This window comes from Desmodus rotundus, chromosome 8, assembly GCF_022682495.2.
Source record: "Desmodus rotundus isolate HL8 chromosome 8, HLdesRot8A.1, whole genome shotgun sequence".
Lineage (NCBI taxonomy): Eukaryota > Metazoa > Chordata > Mammalia > Chiroptera > Phyllostomidae > Desmodus > Desmodus rotundus.
This window is the reverse complement of record NC_071394.1, coordinates 47,358,243-47,379,218: the sequence shown is the minus strand read 5'-3', so window position 1 is coordinate 47,379,218 and position 20,976 is coordinate 47,358,243. Positions and strand designations below refer to the sequence as shown.

At 41.8% G+C, this 20,976-nt stretch overlaps 1 protein-coding gene across 1 annotated transcript in view; it reads right to left on the bottom strand.

The window, feature by feature from the left end:
- Positions 1–20,976, bottom strand: part of LOC112321601 (uncharacterized) — a 95,185-nt gene that overhangs the window by 67,531 nt on the left and 6,678 nt on the right. Inside the window, exons 2-7 of the mRNA XM_053930456.1 lie at positions 5,580–5,682; positions 5,061–5,168; positions 4,442–4,552; positions 1,651–1,844; positions 936–1,028; positions 106–296 (exon numbers count right to left, since the gene is read on the bottom strand). Coding sequence (XP_053786431.1) covers positions 106–296; positions 936–1,028; positions 1,651–1,676 — 310 coding nt within the window. The 5' untranslated portion in view covers positions 1,677–1,844; positions 4,442–4,552; positions 5,061–5,168; positions 5,580–5,682. The remainder of the gene's footprint in view (positions 1–105; positions 297–935; positions 1,029–1,650; positions 1,845–4,441; positions 4,553–5,060; positions 5,169–5,579; positions 5,683–20,976) is intronic.

The following is a 20,976-nucleotide window of genomic DNA, read 5'->3' as shown; positions in this document are numbered from 1 at the left end:
CCACTTGCCTTTCCAGAGACAGGACTGTTGCCGATGCCTTTGAGGGAACTCCTGCCTATGAAAAATCCCTTCCCAGATCATTTCCCCCAGCTGCAGTTCCCTCACCTTCTGGTGTTGCAAACTGGGGCTCTGGATACTCCAGATCCACACAAAGAAGATGGGCCTCACCAAGTTGCTCTGAAGTAGTGATGGTGACCTGCCCCAAGGCCTGCTTCAGATGCAACAAGGAAAAGCATAGGGGCTTTCCAAACTCTTGCACCCGGTCTAGCGAGGTTCCCACGGTAGAAACCATGGCCCTGGGGAGAGGAAGTTGGGCATCAGAGACAGAGTCTGGAATCCTACTTCAACTCACCATCCCAAGGCAATCTTGTTTGGGATAGGGCCTCTGGGCATGCCCATGTCCAATCAGGGGATAGCCCGATGCCAACCCTGACCCCTGTGTGGCTTTCCTGGGAGAAGGCCTGGCAATGCAGCAGGCTTAGCATGGAGACCCTGTGAGTCTTTTCTTTCCAATGACATTTCTTCTCGAGGTCTATAAACTGCCTCCCCCAACCCTTCATGCACACGATCATCTACACTGAGGTTTGAGGTAGATGGCTGAGCAGGCTCTGACCACATGTCCTGTTTGGAGCCTGTGGGTTGTGGTGAAGAGGGTTGATTCTGAGGAGGGGCAGGATGAGCGAGAGAGGAGTGTGGTGGGTTTAGAGTGCAAAATGCTTCCTAGCCCCCTTCTGGTTGAATGACAGTATGGGACCCATCCACAGTTCTGTTAATTGTGTCTTCTTGGGATAGTAGCCACGAGAGTTCAGGCCTCCCTTCAGAATTCGATCTACAATTTGTCCTTGGTGGCAGAACCTCCCTGACACAGCCAGAGTGCTCTCAAAAAAGGTGGTCATCCTTCTGGACCCAACAACACCCGCCTTTTTATTTCATACCTTGATGAGTGTCCATTGTCGTTATTAGCCAGTAGGCCTGGAGGTGCCCCGAAGACAGTGATTGTATCCGAACAAATGCATGAAGGACAGGACCTGAAAAACATATCCAGTATGACTGACTGAGTCATTGAGTAGAACTGCAGCCCTGAGATTGTGTCTGCTTCATTCACTGAGTTATGCTAAGTGCCTCTAGTAGGGCCTACTTGTACTTGGTACCTCCTACAAATTGTGGAATAAATGAAGTCCAACCAAAACCGTCCCAGGTATCTGAGTAGGCCTGGGGACTCCTGCTATCTCCAGAACTTGCTAACGTGGCAATGCCAAAGACAAGTGCAACGATGCGTGACGTACTTTCCCCAACATCTTGACAGATTGTTTTCCACTTGCTTTTCCAAGCTCAGAATTGCCACTGGCCACAATGTGTGAGGCAGGAGATTTTCCAGGGTAGAGAGAAAGAAAACTGGCATGTACAGCCACAGCACATCCAGAGGCCCTGTCTGCAGGGCCAGGTGCCAGGTAAGACCTCCCTTGATTGTTCCCACAGTAATCCCTGTGAGAACACTTGGAGGGGTGTCCTTTGTTACCCCACATTTCAGTATGCCATGAAAATGTCACCACATCACCCTGAGGCACAGGATGATGTGGTGACATTTTCATGGCAGACTGCTTTCAGTGTGCAGAATCAGAGCTGTGCTGAGAAAGGGGACTTACTCACCGAGTTAGCAGATCATCCAGGGGCATTGGAGCTTGGGACAAGGATGGATGCCTGGTCCGAAAGGTGGAGAGTTGGGAGAAGTTTCTACCCTGAATAGCTGGATACAGGAGCTCTGCCAGCTTCTTCACTGAGCATCCCTGGAGGGCCCGTGTTCTGCAGGCTTCTCCCAACTTTAAGATCAACTCATCTGCACCCTGTGTGGGACCAAGAGAGTCATCTAGTCATTGGCATCACCATGAACCAGTAGGAGAACTGAGGTCTGGAGTTCATTCAGACCTGACAGACCAACAGGGAGTTTTTCAAGAGAAGGGTAAGGAGTGCCCATGCTAAATAGTATTTTGTCAATAGGTTTTAAAGGTACTATAAAGTTTGGGTGGAATGTGGGTATTGATTTAATATTTCCTTTCTAGACATTGTTTTAAGATGAGGAGTGACAGACTTTCCGGAGTCATAGTCTTGTGAAGAGCTTTCTGCCCATGTAACATCAAACAGCCCTGTCAATACAGAAAAGAAATCACACAGGCTTGCGCAAGTCAAATGGCTGGTCAAGGACACACAGTTTAGAACTGAGAACTGTCCAAATCTAGCGATGCATGGCATTTCCTCTTAGCTACCTGAGACTTGTCTGTTCCTGATACGGATGGAAAGCACTGGTTGGGGAGCACTGTCCCTCCTTATCTGGGAAGTGCGTATAAGACCAACAGACACTACCTACGAAAACCAGTGACTTCCAAAACAACACTTATGTTCCTTTCTTGCACATTAAAAGTCACTTTGAGATGCAGAAACAGCACTGGGGCAAATGCCTGGTATCGCCTGACTGGAGAAAGCTGGTCACCAGGAAGGAGTCTGAGCACATGACTCAGGTCCCATTTCTGTGGATGGAGACAAGCTGACAGGTGAGTCAAAGTACACTGGGGAAAAATGAAAACCAAGGAATACCGGGATTGCCTTGGACACGTTAGAACCAGATTTTTTTTCTTTCTTTCTTTCTTTCTTTTCTTTTCTTTCTTTCTTTCTTTCTTTCGTTCGTTCTTTCTTTCGTTCCTTTTCTTTCTTTCTTTCTTTCTTTCGTTCCTTTTCTTTCTTTCATTCTTTCTTTCTTTCTTTCGTTCTTTCTTTCTTTTGTTCTTTCTTTCTTTCTTTCTTTCTTTCGTTCTTTCTTTCTTTCTTTCGTTCCTTCTTTCTTTCGTTCTTTCTTTCGTTCCTTTTCTTTCTTTCTTTCTTTCTTTCTTTTGTTCTTTCCTTTCTTTCTTTCTGTCTTTCTGTCTTTCGTTCTTTCTTTCTTCCTTTCGTTCTTTCTTTCTTTCTTTCTTTCGTTCTTTCTTTCTTTCGTTCTTTCTTTCTTTCATTCTTTCGTTCTTTCTTTCGTTCTTTCTTTCTTTCTTTTGTTCTTTCTTTCTTCTTTCGTTCTTTCTTTCGTTCTTTCCTTCTTTCGTTCTTTCTTTCTCTCGTTCTTTCTTTCGTTCTTTCTTTCGTTCCTTTTCTTTCTTTCTTTCTTTCTTTCGTTCCTTTTCTTTCTTTCATTCTTTCTTTCTTTCTTTCGTTCTTTCTTTCGTTCTTCCTTCCTTTCTTTCTTTCTTTCTTTCGTTCTTTCTTTCGTTCTTTCTTTCTTTCATTCTTTCTTCTTTCGTTCTTTCTCTCGTTCTTTCTTTCGTTCTTTCTTTCATTCTTTCTTTCGTTCTTTCTTTCTTTCTTTCTTTCTTTCTTTCTTTCTTTCTCTCTTTCTTTCTTTCTTTCTTAATTATTGTTGTTTGGTTACAGTTGTCCATATTTTCCCCCATATTGCTCTAAATAATAACGAATGAGAAACACTCTGTGGGTGCAAGGTAGCAGGCATCATCACAAAGGTTTTGTTGGCACAGTAACAGTACAGTTTTCATTTTGGAATATACCTGTGCCTGCTAAAATTTTAAATATGCAATCCTTCCAGCTGTGGCTACTGAAGGTAAACATGTAGGTGTAAGAGTTTTACCCAAATTCCATGTTTTTGGAACCCCTAGAACTTCTAAATATGCCTATTTGAGTATGACCTAAGGGGATTTTTAAGGTCAACTGAATTCAGTGATGTGAGCCTTAACCCAATATGAGCAGTGCCCTTAGAAGAGAGGAGGAGTCAAGGAGGCACAGAGGGGATTGTGTGGAACAGAGAGTTAGGGATGGCCATGTACGAGCCTGGGAGACCCGGTCAAAAGGAACTAGCTGTGCCCACAGCCCCACTTCTAACTCTTCGTCTCTGGAATTGTGGAAAATTAAGTGTCTGCTCTTTCCATCACCCCCGGGGTCCTATGTTATGGCATCCTCAGCAATATACACAGATCCCTGGGACACACTTAAGTGATCTGGCAGGACTGCTGACGCTGCACCTGAGGTGAATGACGCCTTGTCCACTAGCACTGAGGGGCTGCATTGGTGTGGGAGACAAGCTCCATTATTGGAGACGGTCTTCGATGTCTGTTGAACTCACTGCTCTGTAGGGTATGTGGGGTAGGCAGTTTAAAGAAAACAAAAACAGTCAACAAAGAACAAGATAAATAAAAATATGCCTGTGGCCTCCTATGACAAAAATGTGTTTCTGAATATTCTTATTGCAACAAGTATTTTCTTTCTACTCTCCCTTGTAGCTGGAGGGAGAAAATGAGGTCCCAGTTCCTGTGTATATGGCACTGTGGGTCAGTGTAGGGAATGCCATTGGGGTCTCCGGGGGAGTCCCCAAATTGAGTCTGCTCCTGGGCACCTGACTGTAATCTTGGGGTCATGGGTGTGGAGACCCTCCTGAGCTAGCTCTCACCTCAGTGGTACATGTGCTGATGTCAGTGGACTGAAGCACCTTCCTCTTGTCTAGTGCAGCAGAGTAGTTAAACCCATTCACAAGCACTTGCACGATGTCTTCATTGAAAATCTACAAAGACAAACCCGGTACCCAGCCAGCAAGCATCACAATCCCTCCAAACATCCTGTGGATCTGCCCTATGGCAGCCTTGTCAAGTACATACATTCTGTCGTGACACAGTGAGGCTATTCCTGGCAGCCCTGCTGAAGTAGATGCAGAACTGAATAATGTCAAAGTCCAAAGACACTGAATGGATGAACACTGTGGAAACTACCTCCTTTGACAGTAGACACAAAGATGTTCAAGGAGAGCAGAGGTGACTACTCCACAAGATACCCGACACAGGTAGTAAAATGATCGAAATATGTATAATGGAACGGAAAGACTTTTTTTTTTCTGTATGATTTTACAAATGTGAAGAATTAATTTCTCCCCTACCAAAAATCTGGTAGTAGGACTGGAGGTACCGAATAATTTGGGAGTGGGCATGTAAAATCCTCAAAGCCCCAGATTTCATTCTAGGTTATGATCCCCCTCCCCATTCATCTCAGGGCCCTGGTTGTGGGCCAGCTCTCACCTCAGACTGACAATGGACGGTGTTTCTGGCCTGGTGCACTGGTTCGCCATAGACGTTTAGAGCATAAATGAAGTCATCAGCCAACTCTAGGATATCCTCCTCAGACTTCTGCAAAGACCAAGCCCAGTAAAAGGTCAGGTGTTTCCAGGGGCCTGTCTCAGCATGGCATTGGGGCATTTTCCCATCAAATTTCTGTTCCCCACATCTGGCATGCACAGAAGCATCTGAAAACACCTCCAATCTGGGAAGAAATCAAATGACACCTGGAGGGCCCAGTGAGTAGACGAGCTTGGTCTCCAACACTCACCTTCCCATCCTGCCTGCCATGACCTGGGGTATGACCATGACAGTCCCTTCAGGTTCCTAGCACCTAACAAAACTCTTGTACCCAGAATCCTTTATCCCAAATCCCTCACCACCTCCAAAACACACACATATGCAAAAGGAGGGATAAGTGGTGTAATGTGGCCCAAGAGGGGGCCCGGCCTGGATGGACCAGCCCTTCATTGCCCACCCTACCTGAGGGTGTATCTCTCCAGGTGGTGGGATGTGCTGATGACGACGCCTCTTGCGCCAGCGTCTAAGGCAAGAGCAACTTTTCTCACTCGGGACTTTCTTTGGCCTGGAGCCTCGAAAAAGCGGGAAACAACACAGAGACATCCTAGTCTCCTGACTGGGTACAGTCAAATGACCTGGATAGTCAGTTGTCTCTGGGATGTGGGCGTCTAGTTACCACAGTTCTAATTTCTCTTGGGAGTGTGTCATAAAGAAAGTGATGTCACCCTTTAAAGGTTCTGTGACCTGAGCCCCTTCCTCCAATCAGAGTCTCCCAAAGTCCCCTGTGGGCTGTTGAGTTCTCACTCTCCACTCCCATGTCATCTCCATATCTGTACACTGATGTCTAACACAGTCCTCTCCACAGCTCTCTGGGAACACATCAGGTCCTTGGCTTAGGGGCGAAAGCTGAGTTCAGAACTCCTTTTTCTTACCCGTTATGTGTCCTGAGGAACCCTCTGTGCTTTCAGGCCCTCCCCAGTCTGCCAGTTTGCACAATCAGGATGATGCTAATAACCATTTCCTAAGGGCATCCTAAGGTATGAATGAGATAATGTCTCTTAATGCCCAAGGGCTGACATCCCATGAATCTGATGCTGGAAAATAGAGGTAAAAATGTTCCAAGAAAGGGCCCGGCTAGAGGACCTCAGTGGATTGAGTGTGTGCCTCCAAACAAAGGGTCGCTGATTCAAGTTCAAGCCTAGGACACATGCCTGAGTTGTGATCCAGGCCCCCAGTAGGGGATGCGTGAGAGGCAACCACACATTGTTTTGCTCCCTTCTTTCTCCTTCTTTCCGCTCTCTCCAAAAATAAATCAATTAAATATTTTATGAAAGATTTACAAAAACATGTGGGGCATAGCGTGGAACACCAATCTGAACTGGCCCAAGGACCACCTTGTGAGCTTAGGAACACAGTGTCCAACTCAGCCTCGTTTTAGGTATGCACCTGAAGTAGATGAAGTTACAGAGACATCAGTTATTACCCTCCACTGGCATAAAATCTTCCAGTGTCTTTTGTTAAACTTACAAACACACCAACAGTCTCATGTTGTTCCTTATGGTAGGAGACTTCACAGTGGCCTCCAGTGAAACACCTGTTCAAATCTTTTGCCTGTTTTATTTTTTACTTGTTAACATTCTCTTTATTGTTGTTCAAGTACAGTTTTCTGCCTTTCCCCCCAATCCTCCCGACCCCCTCAGCCTTCCTCACCTCCCTCCCCTATTCATCCCCCTTGTTTTTTTCCAGGTGTCCTTGTTTTTATATACACCCCCCTTGTTTTTTTCCTATGTGTCCTTTATAATTGTTCCTACAAACCCTTCCCCCTTTTCCCCTGTAATCTTCGCCACTCTCCCCTCTGGTCACTGTCAGCCTGTTTTCATTTTCAGTGTGTTTGTCTATATTTTGCTTTCTTGTTCATTTTGTTGATTAGGTTCCTGTTAAAGGTGAGATCTTATGGTGTTTGTCTTTCACCGCCTGGCTTATTTCACTTAGCATAATGCTCTCTAAGTCCATGCATGCTTTTGCAAATGGTAGGAGCTCCTTTCTTTCTGCTGCATAGAATTCCATTGTGTAAATGTACCAAAGTTTTGTGATCCATTCATTTACTGATGGGCACTTAGGTTGCTTCTAGCACGTGGCTATTGTCAATTGTGCTGCTATGAATATTGGGGTGCATAGGTTCTTCTGCATTGGTGTTTCAGGGTTCTTAGGGTATAATCCTAGCAATGGTATTGCTGGGTCGAAAGGCATTTCCATTTGTAGTTTTTGAGGCAGTTCCATATTGTTTTTCATAGTGGTTGCACCAGTCTGCATTCCCACCCACAGTGCATTAGGGTTCCCTTTGTTCCACAACCTCTCCAACACTTGTTGTTTGTTGCTTTCTTTATGGTGGCCGTTCTCAATGGTGTGACGTGGTATCTCATTGTGGTTTTAATTTGCATCTCTCTGATAGCTAGTGATACTGAGCATCTTTTCATATGTCTCTGGACCCTCTGTGTCCTCCTTGGAGAAGTGTCTGTTCAAGTCCTTTGCCCATTTTCTAATTGGGTTGCTTGTCTTCTTAGAGTGGAGGCCTGTGAGTTCTCTATATAGTTTGGAGATCAAACCCTTGCCTGAGGTATCATTGGCAAGTATGTTTTCCCATCCATTTGGTTCTCTTCTCATTTTAATGCTGTTTTCTTTAGCCATTCAGAAGTTTTTTGTTTTGATGAGATCCCATTTGTTTATTCTTTCCTTTATGTCCCTTGCTCTCGGGGACATATCAGTGAAAATATTGTCATGTGGAATATTTGATATTTTCCTGCCTACGTTCTGCTCTAGGACTTTAATGGTGTCATGACTTATATTTAAATCTTTTATCCACCTTGAATTTATTTTTGTAGATGGTATCATTTGGTGCTGGAGTTTCAGGTTTCTGCATGTAGCTGTGCAGATATCCCAACACCATTTGTTGATAAGGCTATATTTACTCCATTTTATGCTGCTGTCCCCTTTGTCGAATATTAATTGACTGTAGAGACTTAGCTTTATTTCTTGGGTCTCTCTGTTCTCCTCAATTGGTCTATGTTCCTGTTCTTATGCCAGTACCAGGCTGTTTGGATTACAGTGGCCTTGTAAGACAGTTTCGTATCAGGTATCATGATCCCTCCTACTTTGCTCTTCTTTCTCATAATTGCTGAAGCTATTTGGGGTCATTTATGGTCTCATATAAGTTTTTGTTGTGTTTGTTCTATATCTGTGAAATATGATATTAGTACATTAATAGGTATTGAATTGAATCTATAAATGTCTTTGGGCTGTAGGGATACTTCAATGATGTGAATTCTTCTGAACCATGAACATGGTATATGTTCCAATTTGTTTGTGTCTTCCTTTATTTCTTTCTTAAGTGTTGTTATTTTTCTGAGTACAGGACTTTTACCTCTTTGGTTAGCATTCTTCCTAGGTATTTTATTTTACCTGTTGCTATCTCAAATGGGATTTTTATTCCCTGATTTCTGTTTCTGATATTTAATTTTGGGTATACAAAAAGGCCTTTGATTTCTGAATATTGACTTTGTATTCCGCTGTTTAGCCAAATTCATTTAGTAGTTCAAGCAATTTTTTGGTGGAGTCTATAGGATTTGTTATGCACAGTATCAAGTCATCTGCAAACAATGACAGTTTTGTTGCCTCTTTTGCAATTGGGATGCCTTTTGTTAACTTTTCTTGTCTGATTGCTGTGGCCAGGACTTCCAATACTATGTGAATAGGTGTGGTGAAAAATGACAATCTTGTCATGACCTGATATTAGGGGAAGATTTTCATTTTTGCCCACTGAGTTTGATGTTTGCTGTAGGTCTCTCATATATGGCCTTTATTATGTTGAGGAATGCTCCCTCTATCCCACCTTGCTGAGTATTTTTATCATAAATGGTGCTCTACCTTCTCAAATGCTTTTTCCGCATCGATGGATGTGATCATGTGATTTTTGTCTTTGTAATTTTTAATATTTGTTTTAATTTTTATTGTGATTCAATTACAGTTTTCTTCCCTCCACCCCACCCCAACTGAACCCACCTCCCAGCCCCACCTCCACCATGCCCCTTGATTTTGTTCATGTGTCCTTTATAGTAGTAGTTCCTGTAATCCCCTCTCCCCACTGTCCCGTCCCCACTCCACCCTGGCTATTGTTAGATTTTTGTTAACTTCAATGTGTCTGGTTATGTTTTGTTGCTTTTTTCTTCTGTTGATTATGTTCCAGCTAAAGGTGAGATCATATGGTATTTGTCCTTCACCGCCTGGCTTATTTCACTTAGTAAAATGCTCTACACATCCATCCATATTGTTGCAAAGGGTCTAAGCTCCTCCTTTCTCTCTGCTGCGTAGAATTCCATTGTGTACGTGTACCATAGTTTTGTGTTCCACTCATTTGCTGATGGGCACTTAGGTTGCTTCTAGCACTTGGCTATTGTCAATTGTACTGCTATGAACTTTGGGGTGCATAGGTTCTTTTGGATGGGTGTTTCAGGGTTCTTAGGGTATAATCCCAGCAGTGGAATTGCTGGGTTAAAGGGCAGTTCCATGTTTAGTTTTCTGAGGAAATTCCCTACTGTTTTCCACAGTGGGCCCACCAGTCTGCATTCCCACCAACAATGTACTAGGGTTCCCTTTTCTCTGCATCCTCTCCAACATTTGTTGATTTGTTTATGATGGCTATTATGGCTGGTGTGAGATGGTACCTCATTGTGGTTTTAATTTGCAACACTCTGATGGCTAGTGATGCTGAACATCTTTTCATATGTCTCTGAGCCCTCTGTACGTCTTCCTTGGAGAAGTGTCTGTTCAAGTCCTTTGCCCATTTTTTAATTGGGTTGTTTGTCTTTCTGGAGTGGAGTCATGTGAGTTCTTTATATATTTTAGAGATCAGGCCCTTGTCTGAGGTATCATTGGCAAGTATGTTTTCCCATACTGTTGGTTCTCTTTTTATTTTAATGCTGTTTTCTTTAGTCATGCAGAAGCTTTTTCTTTTGATGAAGTCCAATTTGTTTATTCTTTCCTTTATGACCTTTGCTTTAGTGGACGTGTCTGTGAGGATGTTGCTGCATGGAATGTCTGAGATTTTCCTGCCAATGTTCTCCTGTAAAACTTGTATGGTGTTACGGCTTACATTTAACTCTTTTATCGACCTTGAATTTATTTTTGTGTATGGGGTAAGTCGGTGATCAAATTTCATTTTTTTTGCACATAGCTGTCCAAATCTCGCAACACCATTTGTTGAAGAGGCTATTTCTGCTCCATTTCTGCTCGTGTCTCCTTTGTCAAATATTAATTGACCATAAAGACTTGGGTTTATCTCTGAGTTCTCTATTCTCTTCCATTGGTCTATGTGCTTGTTTTTATGACAGTACCAGGCTGTTTTGATTACAGTGGCCTTGTAAAACAGTTTCATATCAGGTATCGTGATCCCTCCTGCTTTGTTCTTCTTCTCAAAATTGCTGCAGCTATTCCGGGTCATTTATGGTTCCATATGAATTTCTGAAATGTTTGTTCTATTATCTGTGAAACATGTTATGGGTACTTTAACAGGGATTGCATTGAATGTATAAATCGCTTTGGGTAGTGTGGCCATTTTGATGATGTTAATTCTTCCAAACCATGAGCATGGTATATGCTTCCATTTTTTTGTGTCTTCCTTAATTTCTTTCTTCAATGTTGTGTAGTTTTCTGAGCACAGGTCTTTTACCTCCTCAGTTAGGTTTATTCCTAGGCACTTTATTTTCCTTGTTGCTATATCAAATGGCATTTTTTTTCCTGATTTCTGTTTCTGCGGTTACACTGTTGGTATACAGGAATGTCTGTGATTTCTGAGTATTCACTTTATATCCAGCTGTTTTGCCAAATTGATTTATTAGGTCAAGTAGTTTTTTGGTGGAGTCTATAGGATTTTCCATGTACACTATGATGTCATATGCAAACAGTGACAGTTTCATTTCCTCCTTTCCAATTTGGGTGCTTTATATTTCTTTTTCTTGTCTTATTGCTGTGGCTAGGACTTCCAATACTATGTTGAATAGGAGTGGTGAGAGAGGGCATCCTTGTCTTGTTCCTGATCTTAGTGGGGAAGCTCTAAGTTTTTTTCCACTGAGTCTGATGTTGGCTGTAGGTCTCTCCTATATGGCCTTTATTACGTTGAGGAATGCTCCCTCTATTCCCACTTTGCTGAGTGTTTTTTATCAGAAATGGTGCGGTATCTTATCAAACGCTTTTTCTGCATCTATTGATATGATCATGTGATTTTTGTCTTTGCTGTTGTTTGTGTGATGTATTATGTTTATTGATTTGCAAATATTGTATCATCCTTGAATCCCTGGGATGATTCCCACTTGGTCATGGTGTATGATCTTTTTAATGTATTGCTGGATGCGGTTTGCCAATATTTTGTTGAGAATTTGAGCGTCTACGTTCATCAGCGATATTGGTGTGAAGTTTTCATTCTTCGTTGTGTCTTTTTCTGGTTTTGGGATTAGGATGATGCTGGCTCCCTAAGAAGAGGTTGGGATACTTCCATCTTCTTGAATTTTTTGTAATAGTCTGTGAAAGATAGGGCTCTTCCTTAAATGCTTTTTAGAATTCTCATATGAAACAATCTGTTCCAGGGCTGTTGTGTGTCAGGAGTTTTTTGATTAGTGCTTCAATTTTGTCTGCTGTTATTGGTCTGACCAGGCTTTGTGCTTCTTCCTCACTAAGTTTTTGAAGATTATATCTTTATAGACATTCATTCATTTCACCTAGTTTTTCAAATTTCTTTGCATATAGATCTTCATAGTAATTTCTTACAATCCCTTTTATTTCTGTGGTATCAGATTTAATCACTCCCCTTCCATTTCTGATTGTGTTCTTTGGGTCCTCTCCCTTTTTTTTCTCGATGAGTCTGCTTAAAGGCTTGTTTTGTTTATCTTTTCAAAGAACCATCTCCTGGATTCATTGATCCTTAGGATAGTGCTTTTAGTCTCTGTCATTGAATTCTCCCATGATCTTGGTTATTTCCTTCCTTCTACTTGCTCTGCGCTGTGTTTGCTGTTGCTCCTTGGGTTCTTGTAGGTGTCGGGTAAGGTATTTTATTTGAAATATCTCTACTTTCTTTTACATTCGCCTGTATGTCTATGAACTTCCCTCTCAGGACTTCCTTCTCTGTGTCCCTTAATTTTTCAGTGTTTGTGAGTTTATTTTCATTTGTTTCCAGAAACGTTTTGATATCCTCCTTTATCTCACTTTTAACTCATTCATTGTTTAATAGCATGCTATTCAATATCCATGAGTTTGAGTATTTTTGAGTTTTTTCCTTGAGGTTGGTTTCTAATTTCAGCTCCTTGTGGTCAGAGAAAATTCTTGGTATTATTTCAATTTGCTTGATTTGTTCAGGTTTGTTTTCTGTCCTCTCTTGTGGTCTATTTTTGAAAATATTCCATGTACCTTTGAAAAGAATGTGTATTTAGTTTCTTTGGGATGAAAGCCTATATATATATACCCGTTAAGTCCATTTGATCTAGGACATTCTTCAATACCGCAATGTTTGTTGATATTTTGTTTGGAAAATGTACCCATTTTTGACAGTGGGGTGTTAAAATCCCCTACTATAATTGTGTTGCTGTCTATATCTTTCTTGAAGTCCTCCAAGATTTTCTTTATGTATTTCAGGGCTCCTATGTCGGGTGCATATATATTTACAATGCTTATGTCTTCCTGATGGATTCTTCCCTTGAGTATTAAGAAGTGTCCTTGTGGGTCTCTCCTTTTATGGCCATTTTATTGGAGTCTATTTTATCTGATAAGAGTATTGCTACAATGCCTTTCTTTTTTTCCTGTCCTTTTGCTAGGAAAATTTGTTTCCAGCCCTTCACTGCCAGGCTATGTAGGACTTTTCTTCTGAGGTGAGTCTCTTGTAGGCAGCACATGCGTGGGTCATGCTTTCTTATCCATTCAGCTACTCTATGCCTTTTTTTTGGAGCATTTAGTCCATTTATGTTTAAGGTTATTATTTATAGGTATTCACTGCCAATTTTTGAAACCTTTGTCCCTCTGACTCTCTCTTTCCCTTTCTTTCCTTAAAGCAGTCCCTTTAGCATCTCTTGCAGAGCTGGTTTGGTGGAGGTGTATTTCTGCCTCTGTAAGTGATTATTCCTGCATCCCCTTGGCTCTAGACAAATAGTTCCACTGTCCTTGTTCCACTGTCCACAGTTCCACAAAGGGTAATATACCACCGAAAGGCCAAAACTAACCCTCTTTTTCATTTTTTTAAAGGGAAAAGCACTCTCCAGGAAGCACACCTTTGTGTTAACAGTCCTGAATGTTGTTTGCCTCACCAATTTGTCATCTTCCTTACCTTTCTTTTTTAAAAATTTTTGTATTGTTATTCAATTACAATTGTCTGCCTTTTCTCCCAATCCTTCCACCCCACCCCACTGGGTTTATGGTGTGAACTTCTATGTTAGAAGACCTGTGAGATTCAGTGGTACAGTCTCCTTGATTTCTTCTGCTCACTCGTCTTGGGTTGTCATTTATGTTGGCTCTCAGTATGTCTTTGGGTTTTGATTGTTGTTGGGTCTTTCTTTGGGGGGTCTTTTCCTCCAGAATGTTAACTGAGAGTCACTCCGTCTGCCACGTCTTTTATTCTGTTGTGCAGGTGTGGACGGGTTGTGTTGAAGCTGATTGTTCTGTGTGTACATGGTTTTGAGGACTCTCTCTCGCTCTTGTTCAGTTGTTTTTTATGGGTAATTTTTCCACCACTTATTAGTATTTGAAGTTAGGTCCTGGATTGAGGTTAGTGTGGCTTCCACTCCCTCCTTCACCTTCTTCCATTGTTATCTGTTGCTGGTTCCTTTGTTGCTGGGTTTCCTCTCCCAGCAGGTGTACTGATATTCACCACCCCCACCTTGCAAGTTCCCCAGCACAGCAAAGTGAAATCTGTTTCTCTGTCTCTCTTGTTAGGAGAACCCCTGTTTGAGTCTAACTCTGGTCTTTTCATAGCTCCAGGTTTTATTGTCTCACCTGTAGGAAAAGAAGAAAAATACGAAGGAAGGAAGGAAGAAGGAACATAAAAAGATAGAAGGAAGGAAAGGAAGAAGGAATTTTTAAAAAATTAAAATGAGGCTTTGGGAAGATGGTGGCCAGATTGGTGGGAGCAGAATCTATTTCTCATTCACACTAGTGAAATGCCTAGCTGGTCTGAGGAACACAGTGAACAGCCAATGATATTCCAGCATATATGAAGATCAGAGACCAAGGATAGAGGACACTGAAAGATCAGACGGTCAGAAGAGTGCTTAAGGACAATAAGGTCCCTGGGACCAGTGGGAGAATCAGGGCGGCTGAAGCCCCAGGCTGGGGCATAGGGTCTGCTGCAGAATTCTTGGGAGAGAGCCTGGCTGGGCTGTGTGAGAGGCCAGGTGCTTGTTTGTACAGGGGGGGTAGGGGGGGAGCGCGTTGAATCCAAGGAATTTCTCGAAAAGTAAAAGAGAAAATAGAGGCACCAAGTGGCTGTTTACAGAATTCCCTGCAGCAGCTATGGCCTCTAGCGCCCTCACCCGCTCAGCCCCTGGACTGTGAAAACCAGATAAGCAGCCCTAGCACACACCTGAAGCCTGGATGGTGCGCACCCAAGTCAGACACCTGCCTGGCTGGGCGCACGGACCCAAAGCCCCTGCGTGGGTGCGTACACCCATCAGTGGCTTGGGCACCCACACCTGAAACACCAGGGGGGTGTGCACCCTGATCAACTACCCACAGGCTACCAAGCCTAAAGCACCAGGGACTGAACACCTCCCACTTGGCCCCTGCACACAGAGCCCTGCAGGGCCTACTCGCTCTCTAGGAGGAAGGCAGAACGCCCAGCAGAGTGCAGCTGCAGGGGTAGGAGAGACTGCAGTCACCAGAAGGACTGGACCCAGTAGGGGGCTGAACTACCCTGAAGGAGCACTGAGAGCCCCTAGCATCTAGGACAGCAAAGAGCTACATGGTGGAGTTCAGTTGCCCTTAAATGGTGCACCTCAAGGACAGCACAACTGGTGGACTAAAGGCCTATGGGGGAGCAGCAGGACCCTGAGGAACTGGACTGGAGGCTGGACAACAGCCTAGAGTGTAGCTCAGAGAGGGAGAAAACTGAAACCAATCCCTCCACCCACCCGCTCCCTTTGCCCTCACTAGAAGACCAGTAGAACTGACCTGACCAGTTTAAAGCTAGCAGAAGATTTTTGTTTTTTCCTTTTTCACCCTAAATTCCTTCTTCCTTTCTGCCCGTCTTTTTTTTTTTAAATTCCTTCTTCCTGCCTTCTTTTATTTTTTTATTTTAATTTTTGTTAAAATTCCTTCTTCTTTTCTTTCCTACGATCTTTTTTATTCCTTCTTTCTTCGGTCCTTCCTTCCTTTATTCCTTTTCTTTTCTATTTCTTTTTCCTTCCTTCCCTTCTCATTTTTTTTTCCTTCTCCATTTCCCACAGGTGAGACAATAAAACCTGGAGCTCTGAAAAGACCACAGTTAGACCCTGTTAGACCCATAAACCTCAGCCCAAGAACAGCAAGCTGAGGAGATTAAGGAGACGGCACCACTGAATCCCACTGGCATTATACCATAGAGGTTCATACCATAAACCCAGGGAGTCAATTGAACAGATCAATTTAAAAAGCAGAGGCTAACAAGAACAGTCTCACAAACAATGGGAACACAAATGAACCGTCCCCAAATGAAAGGAAAGGAGGAAGCCTCAGAAAGAATGCTAACTGAAGAAGAGGCAAGTCAACGCTCAGATACTGAGTTCAAAGCAATGGTTATCAGGAAGCTCACTGAGCTCACAGAGAACTACCAGAAACTACAGGGAAACTACAATGAACTCACTGCAAACTATATCAACATGAAAAAGGAAAAAGAAACTACCAACAAGAGCCAGAGGAAATGAAGAATACAATTTCTGAACTGAAGAACATAGTAGAAGGAATGAAAAGCAGACTTGATGAAGCAGAGGATCAGATAAGCGAGCTGTAGGACAAAGTAGAAAACAACACCCAGAAAGAGCAAGAAAAGGTAAAGAGGCTCAGAAAGAATGAAGAGGGATTAAGGGAAATGCAGGACAACATGAAACATAATAATATCTGTATAATAGGTATACCAGAAGGAGAAGAAGAGGAGCAAGGGATAGAAAACCTGTTTGAAAAAGTAATGATGGAAAATTTTGCTAATCTGATGAGAGAAAAAGTCACACAAATCCAGGAAACACAGAGTCCCGAGCAAGAGAACACAAAGAGGCCCACTGCAAGACAAATCCTAATTAAAATGGCAAAATTCCAAGACAAAGAGAGGATCTTAAAGGAAGCAAGGGAGAAACAAGAAGTAACATACAAGGGAGCCCCAATAAGGTTAGCAACTGACTTCTCAATGGAAACGCTACAAGCCAGAAGAGAACGGCAAAAAAACATCCCAAGTAATGACAACCAGAGGCCTGCAACCAAGGCGACTTTACCCAGCAAGGCTCTCAATCAAGATAGAAGGCCAAATAAAGAGCTTCCCAGACAAAAGAAGTCCAAAAGAATACACGTCCACCAAACCAGCTCTGCAAGAGATGCTAAAGGGACTGCTTTAAGGAAAGAAAGGAAAGAGAAAGAGAGAGGAACACAGGTATGAAAAAATGGCAATGAATAACTACCTATCAATAATAACCTCAAAGGTAAAAGGATTAAATGCTCCAATCAAAACACATAGAATAGCTGAATGGATAAGAAAACATGACCCACACATATGCTGCCTACAAGAGACCCACCTCAGGACAAAAGTCCTACACAGACTGAAAGTGAAGGGCTGGAAACAAATTTTCCATGCAAACGGACAGGAAAACAAACAGCAGGGGCCGCAATACTCATATCGGACAAAATAGACTTCCCAAGAAGGGCCATAAAGAGAGACCCAGAAGGTCACTTCATAATACTCAAAGGAAGAATCCACCAAGAAGACATAACCATTGTAAATATATATGCACCCAACATGGGAGCACCCAAATACATAAAGAAAATCTTGGAGGACTTCAAGAAAGATACTGACAGCAACACAATTATAGTAGGGGACTTTAACACCCCATTGTCAAAAATGGACAGATCTTCCAAACAAAATATCAAGAAGGATGTTGTGTCACTGAACAATACCCTAGATGAAATGGAGTTAACTGATATATATAGAGCTTTTCACCCCAAAAAAGCAAAATACACATTCTTTTCAGGTGTACATGGAACATTTTAAAAGATAGACCACACAATAGGACACAAAGCAAGCCTCAACAAATTCAAGAAAATTGAAATCATATCAAGCATTTACTCTGACCACAAGGGACTGAAACTAGAAACCAACCCCAAGGAAAAAGCCCAAACCCTCAAAATCATGGAGATTGAATAGCATGCTATGAAACAATGAATGGGTCAAGAAGGAGATCAGGGAAAAAATCAAAAATTTCCAGAAACAAACGAACTTAGAACAACCCAAGACTTATGGGACACAGCAAAGGCAGTCTTGAGAGGGAAGTTCATAGACTTACAGGCATATGTAAAATAAGTAGAGATATTTCAATGAAAAACCTTACTCTACACCTACAAGAACTCGAGGAACAACAGCAAACACAGCCCAGAGCAAATAGAAGGAAAGAAATAACCAAGCTCAGAGCAGAATTCAATGCCAGAGATTAAAAGCACTATCCTACGGATCAATGAATCCAGGAGATGCTTCTTTGAAAAGATAAACAAAATTGAGAAGATTTTAAGTAGGCTCATCAAGAAAAAAAGAGAGAGGACCCAAAGAACACAATCAGAAATGAAAGAGTAGAGATAACAACTGATACTTCAGAAATACAAAGGATTGTAAGAAATTACTACGAAGAACTATATGCCAAGAAATTTGCAAACCTAGGTGAAATGGACAAATTTCTAGAAAAACATAATATTCCAAAACTGAATAAAGAATAAGCAGAAAACCTGAACAGACCAATAACAGCAGATGAAATAGAAGCGGTAATCAAAAACTCCCAACACACAAAAGCGTTGGACCAGATGGTTTCAGAAGTGAATTATACAAAGCATTTCAGGAACAGTGAACCCCTATCCTTCACAGACTATTTGAAAAAGTCCAAAATGATGGAATACTCCCAAACTCTTTTTATGAAGCCAGCATCATCCTAATCCCAAAACCAGATAAAAACACAATGAAGAAAAAAAATTCAGGCCAATATAGCTGATGAACGTAGACGCTCAAATTCTCAACAAAATATTGGCAAACTGCATCCAGCAATACATTAAAAAGATCATACACCATGACCAGTGGGTTTCATCCCAGGGATGCAAGGATGGTACAATATTTGCAAATCAAGAAACATAATACATCACACAAACAACAGCAAAGACAAAAATCACATGATCATATCAACAGATGCGGAAAAGGGATTTGATAAGATACAGCACCCATTTCTGATAAAAAACTCAGCAAAGTGGGAATAGAGGGAGCATTCCTCAACATAATAAAGGCCATACAGGAGAGACCTACAGCCAACATCAGACTCAGTGGAAAAAAACTTAGAGCTTCCCCACTAAGATCAGGAACAAGACAAGGATGCCCTCTCTCACCACTCCTATTCAACATAGTATTGGAAGTCCTAGCCACAGCAATAAGACAAGAAAAAGAAATATAAAGCACGCAAATTGGAAAGGAGGGAATGAAACTGTCACTGTTTGCAGATGACTTCATAGTGTACATGGAAAATCCTATAGACTCCACCAAAAACTACTTGACCTAATAAATGAATTTGGCAAAACAGCAGGATACAAAGTCAATACTCAGAAATCAAAGGCATTCCTGTACACCATCAATGAAACAGCAGAAACAGAAATCAGGAAAAAAAATCCCATTTGATATAGCAACAAGGAAAATAAAGTGCCTAGGCATTAACCTAACCAAGGAGGTAAAAGACCTGTGCTCAGAAAACTACACAACAATGAAGAAAGAAATTAAGGAAGACACAAAGGGAAGCATGTACCATGCTCATGGATTGGAAGAATTAACATCATCAAATGACCATACTACCCAAAGCGATTTATACATTCAATGCAATCCCTATTAAAGAACCCATGACATATTTCACAGATATAGAACAAACATTTCAGAAATTTATATGGAACCATAAACAACCCCGAATGGCTGCAGCAATTTTGAGAAAGAAGATCAAAGCAAGAGGGATCACAATACCTGATACGAAACTGTATTACAAGGCTATTGTAATCAAAACAGCCTGGACTGGCATAAAAACAGGCACATAGACCAATGGAAGAGAATAGAGAGCTCAGAGATAAACCCACGTCTTTATGGTCAATTAATATTTGACAAAGGAGGCACGAGCAGAAATGGAGCAGAAATAGCCTCTTCAACAAATGGTGTTGTGAGATTTGGACAGCTACGTGCAAAACAATGAAATTTGATCACCAATTTCCACCATATAGAAAAATAAATTCAAGGTGGATAAAAGGCTTAAACATAAGTCGTAACACCATTAAAGCCCTAGAGGAAAATTTTGGCAGGAAAATCTCAGACATTCCACACAGGAACATCCTCACAGACATGTCTCCTAAAGCAAGGGACATAAAGGAAAGAATAAACAAATGGGACCTCATCAAAATAATAAGCTTCTGCATGGCCAAAGAAAACAGCATTAAAATGAAAAAAGAACCAACAGTATGGGAAAACATATTTGCCAATGATACTTCAGACAAGGGTTTGATCTCCAAAATATATAAAGACCTCACACGACTCCACTCCAGGAAGACAAACAACCCAATTAAAAAATGGGCAAAGGACTTGAACAGACACTTCTCCAAGGAGAAGTAACAATGGGCCTAGAGGGATATGAAAAGATGCTCAGCATCACTAGCAATCAGAGTGTTGCAAATTAAAACCACAATGAGATACCACTTCACACCGGTCAGAGTGGCCAACATAAACAAATCAACAAATGTTGGAGAAGATGTGGAGAAAAGGGAACCCTAGTGCACTGTTGGTGGGGATGAAGACTGGTGCAGCCACTGTGGAAAACAGTATGGAATTTCCTCAGAAACCTAAAAATGGAACTGCCTTTTGACCCAGCAATTCCCCTGCTGGGATTATACCCTAAGAACCCTGAAACACCAATCCAAAAGAGCCTATGCACCCCAATGTTCATAGCAGCACAACTGACAATAGCCAAGTGCTGGAAGCAATCTAAGTGCCCATCAGCAAATGAGTGGATCAAAAAACCATGGTACATTTACACTGTGGATTTATACACAGAAGACAGAAAGGATCTTATACCTTTTGCAATAGCATGGATGCAACCGGAGAGCATTATGGTAAGTGAAATAAGCCAGGTGGTGAGGGACAAATACCATATGATCTTACCTTTAACTGGAACATAATCAACAAGAAAAAAGCAAAGAAAACATAACCAGAGACATGAAGTTAAGAACAATCTAACAGCCAGAGTAGGGTAGGAGACAGTGGGGAGAAGGGTTTTCAGAACCTACTATAAAGGACACATGGACAAAACCAAAGGGGAGGGTGGAAGTAGGTGAGGAAAGTGGGTTTGGCTAGGGTGGGGAGAAAAGACATACAACTGTAATTGAATAACAATAATTTTTTTTAAAAAAAGGCATTAAATAAAATGGTTTGAAGAGAAAAAAATTAATTACTTTTTAAAGACTTATACAGAAATAGTGAGAGGAATATGTTAAGATCAAGTACAAGAAAAAAATATCCTAACAAAGGTACTTTTTCCATATAGTCCCGTAAATCTGATGCTATCCCAACCACGATACTAACCAT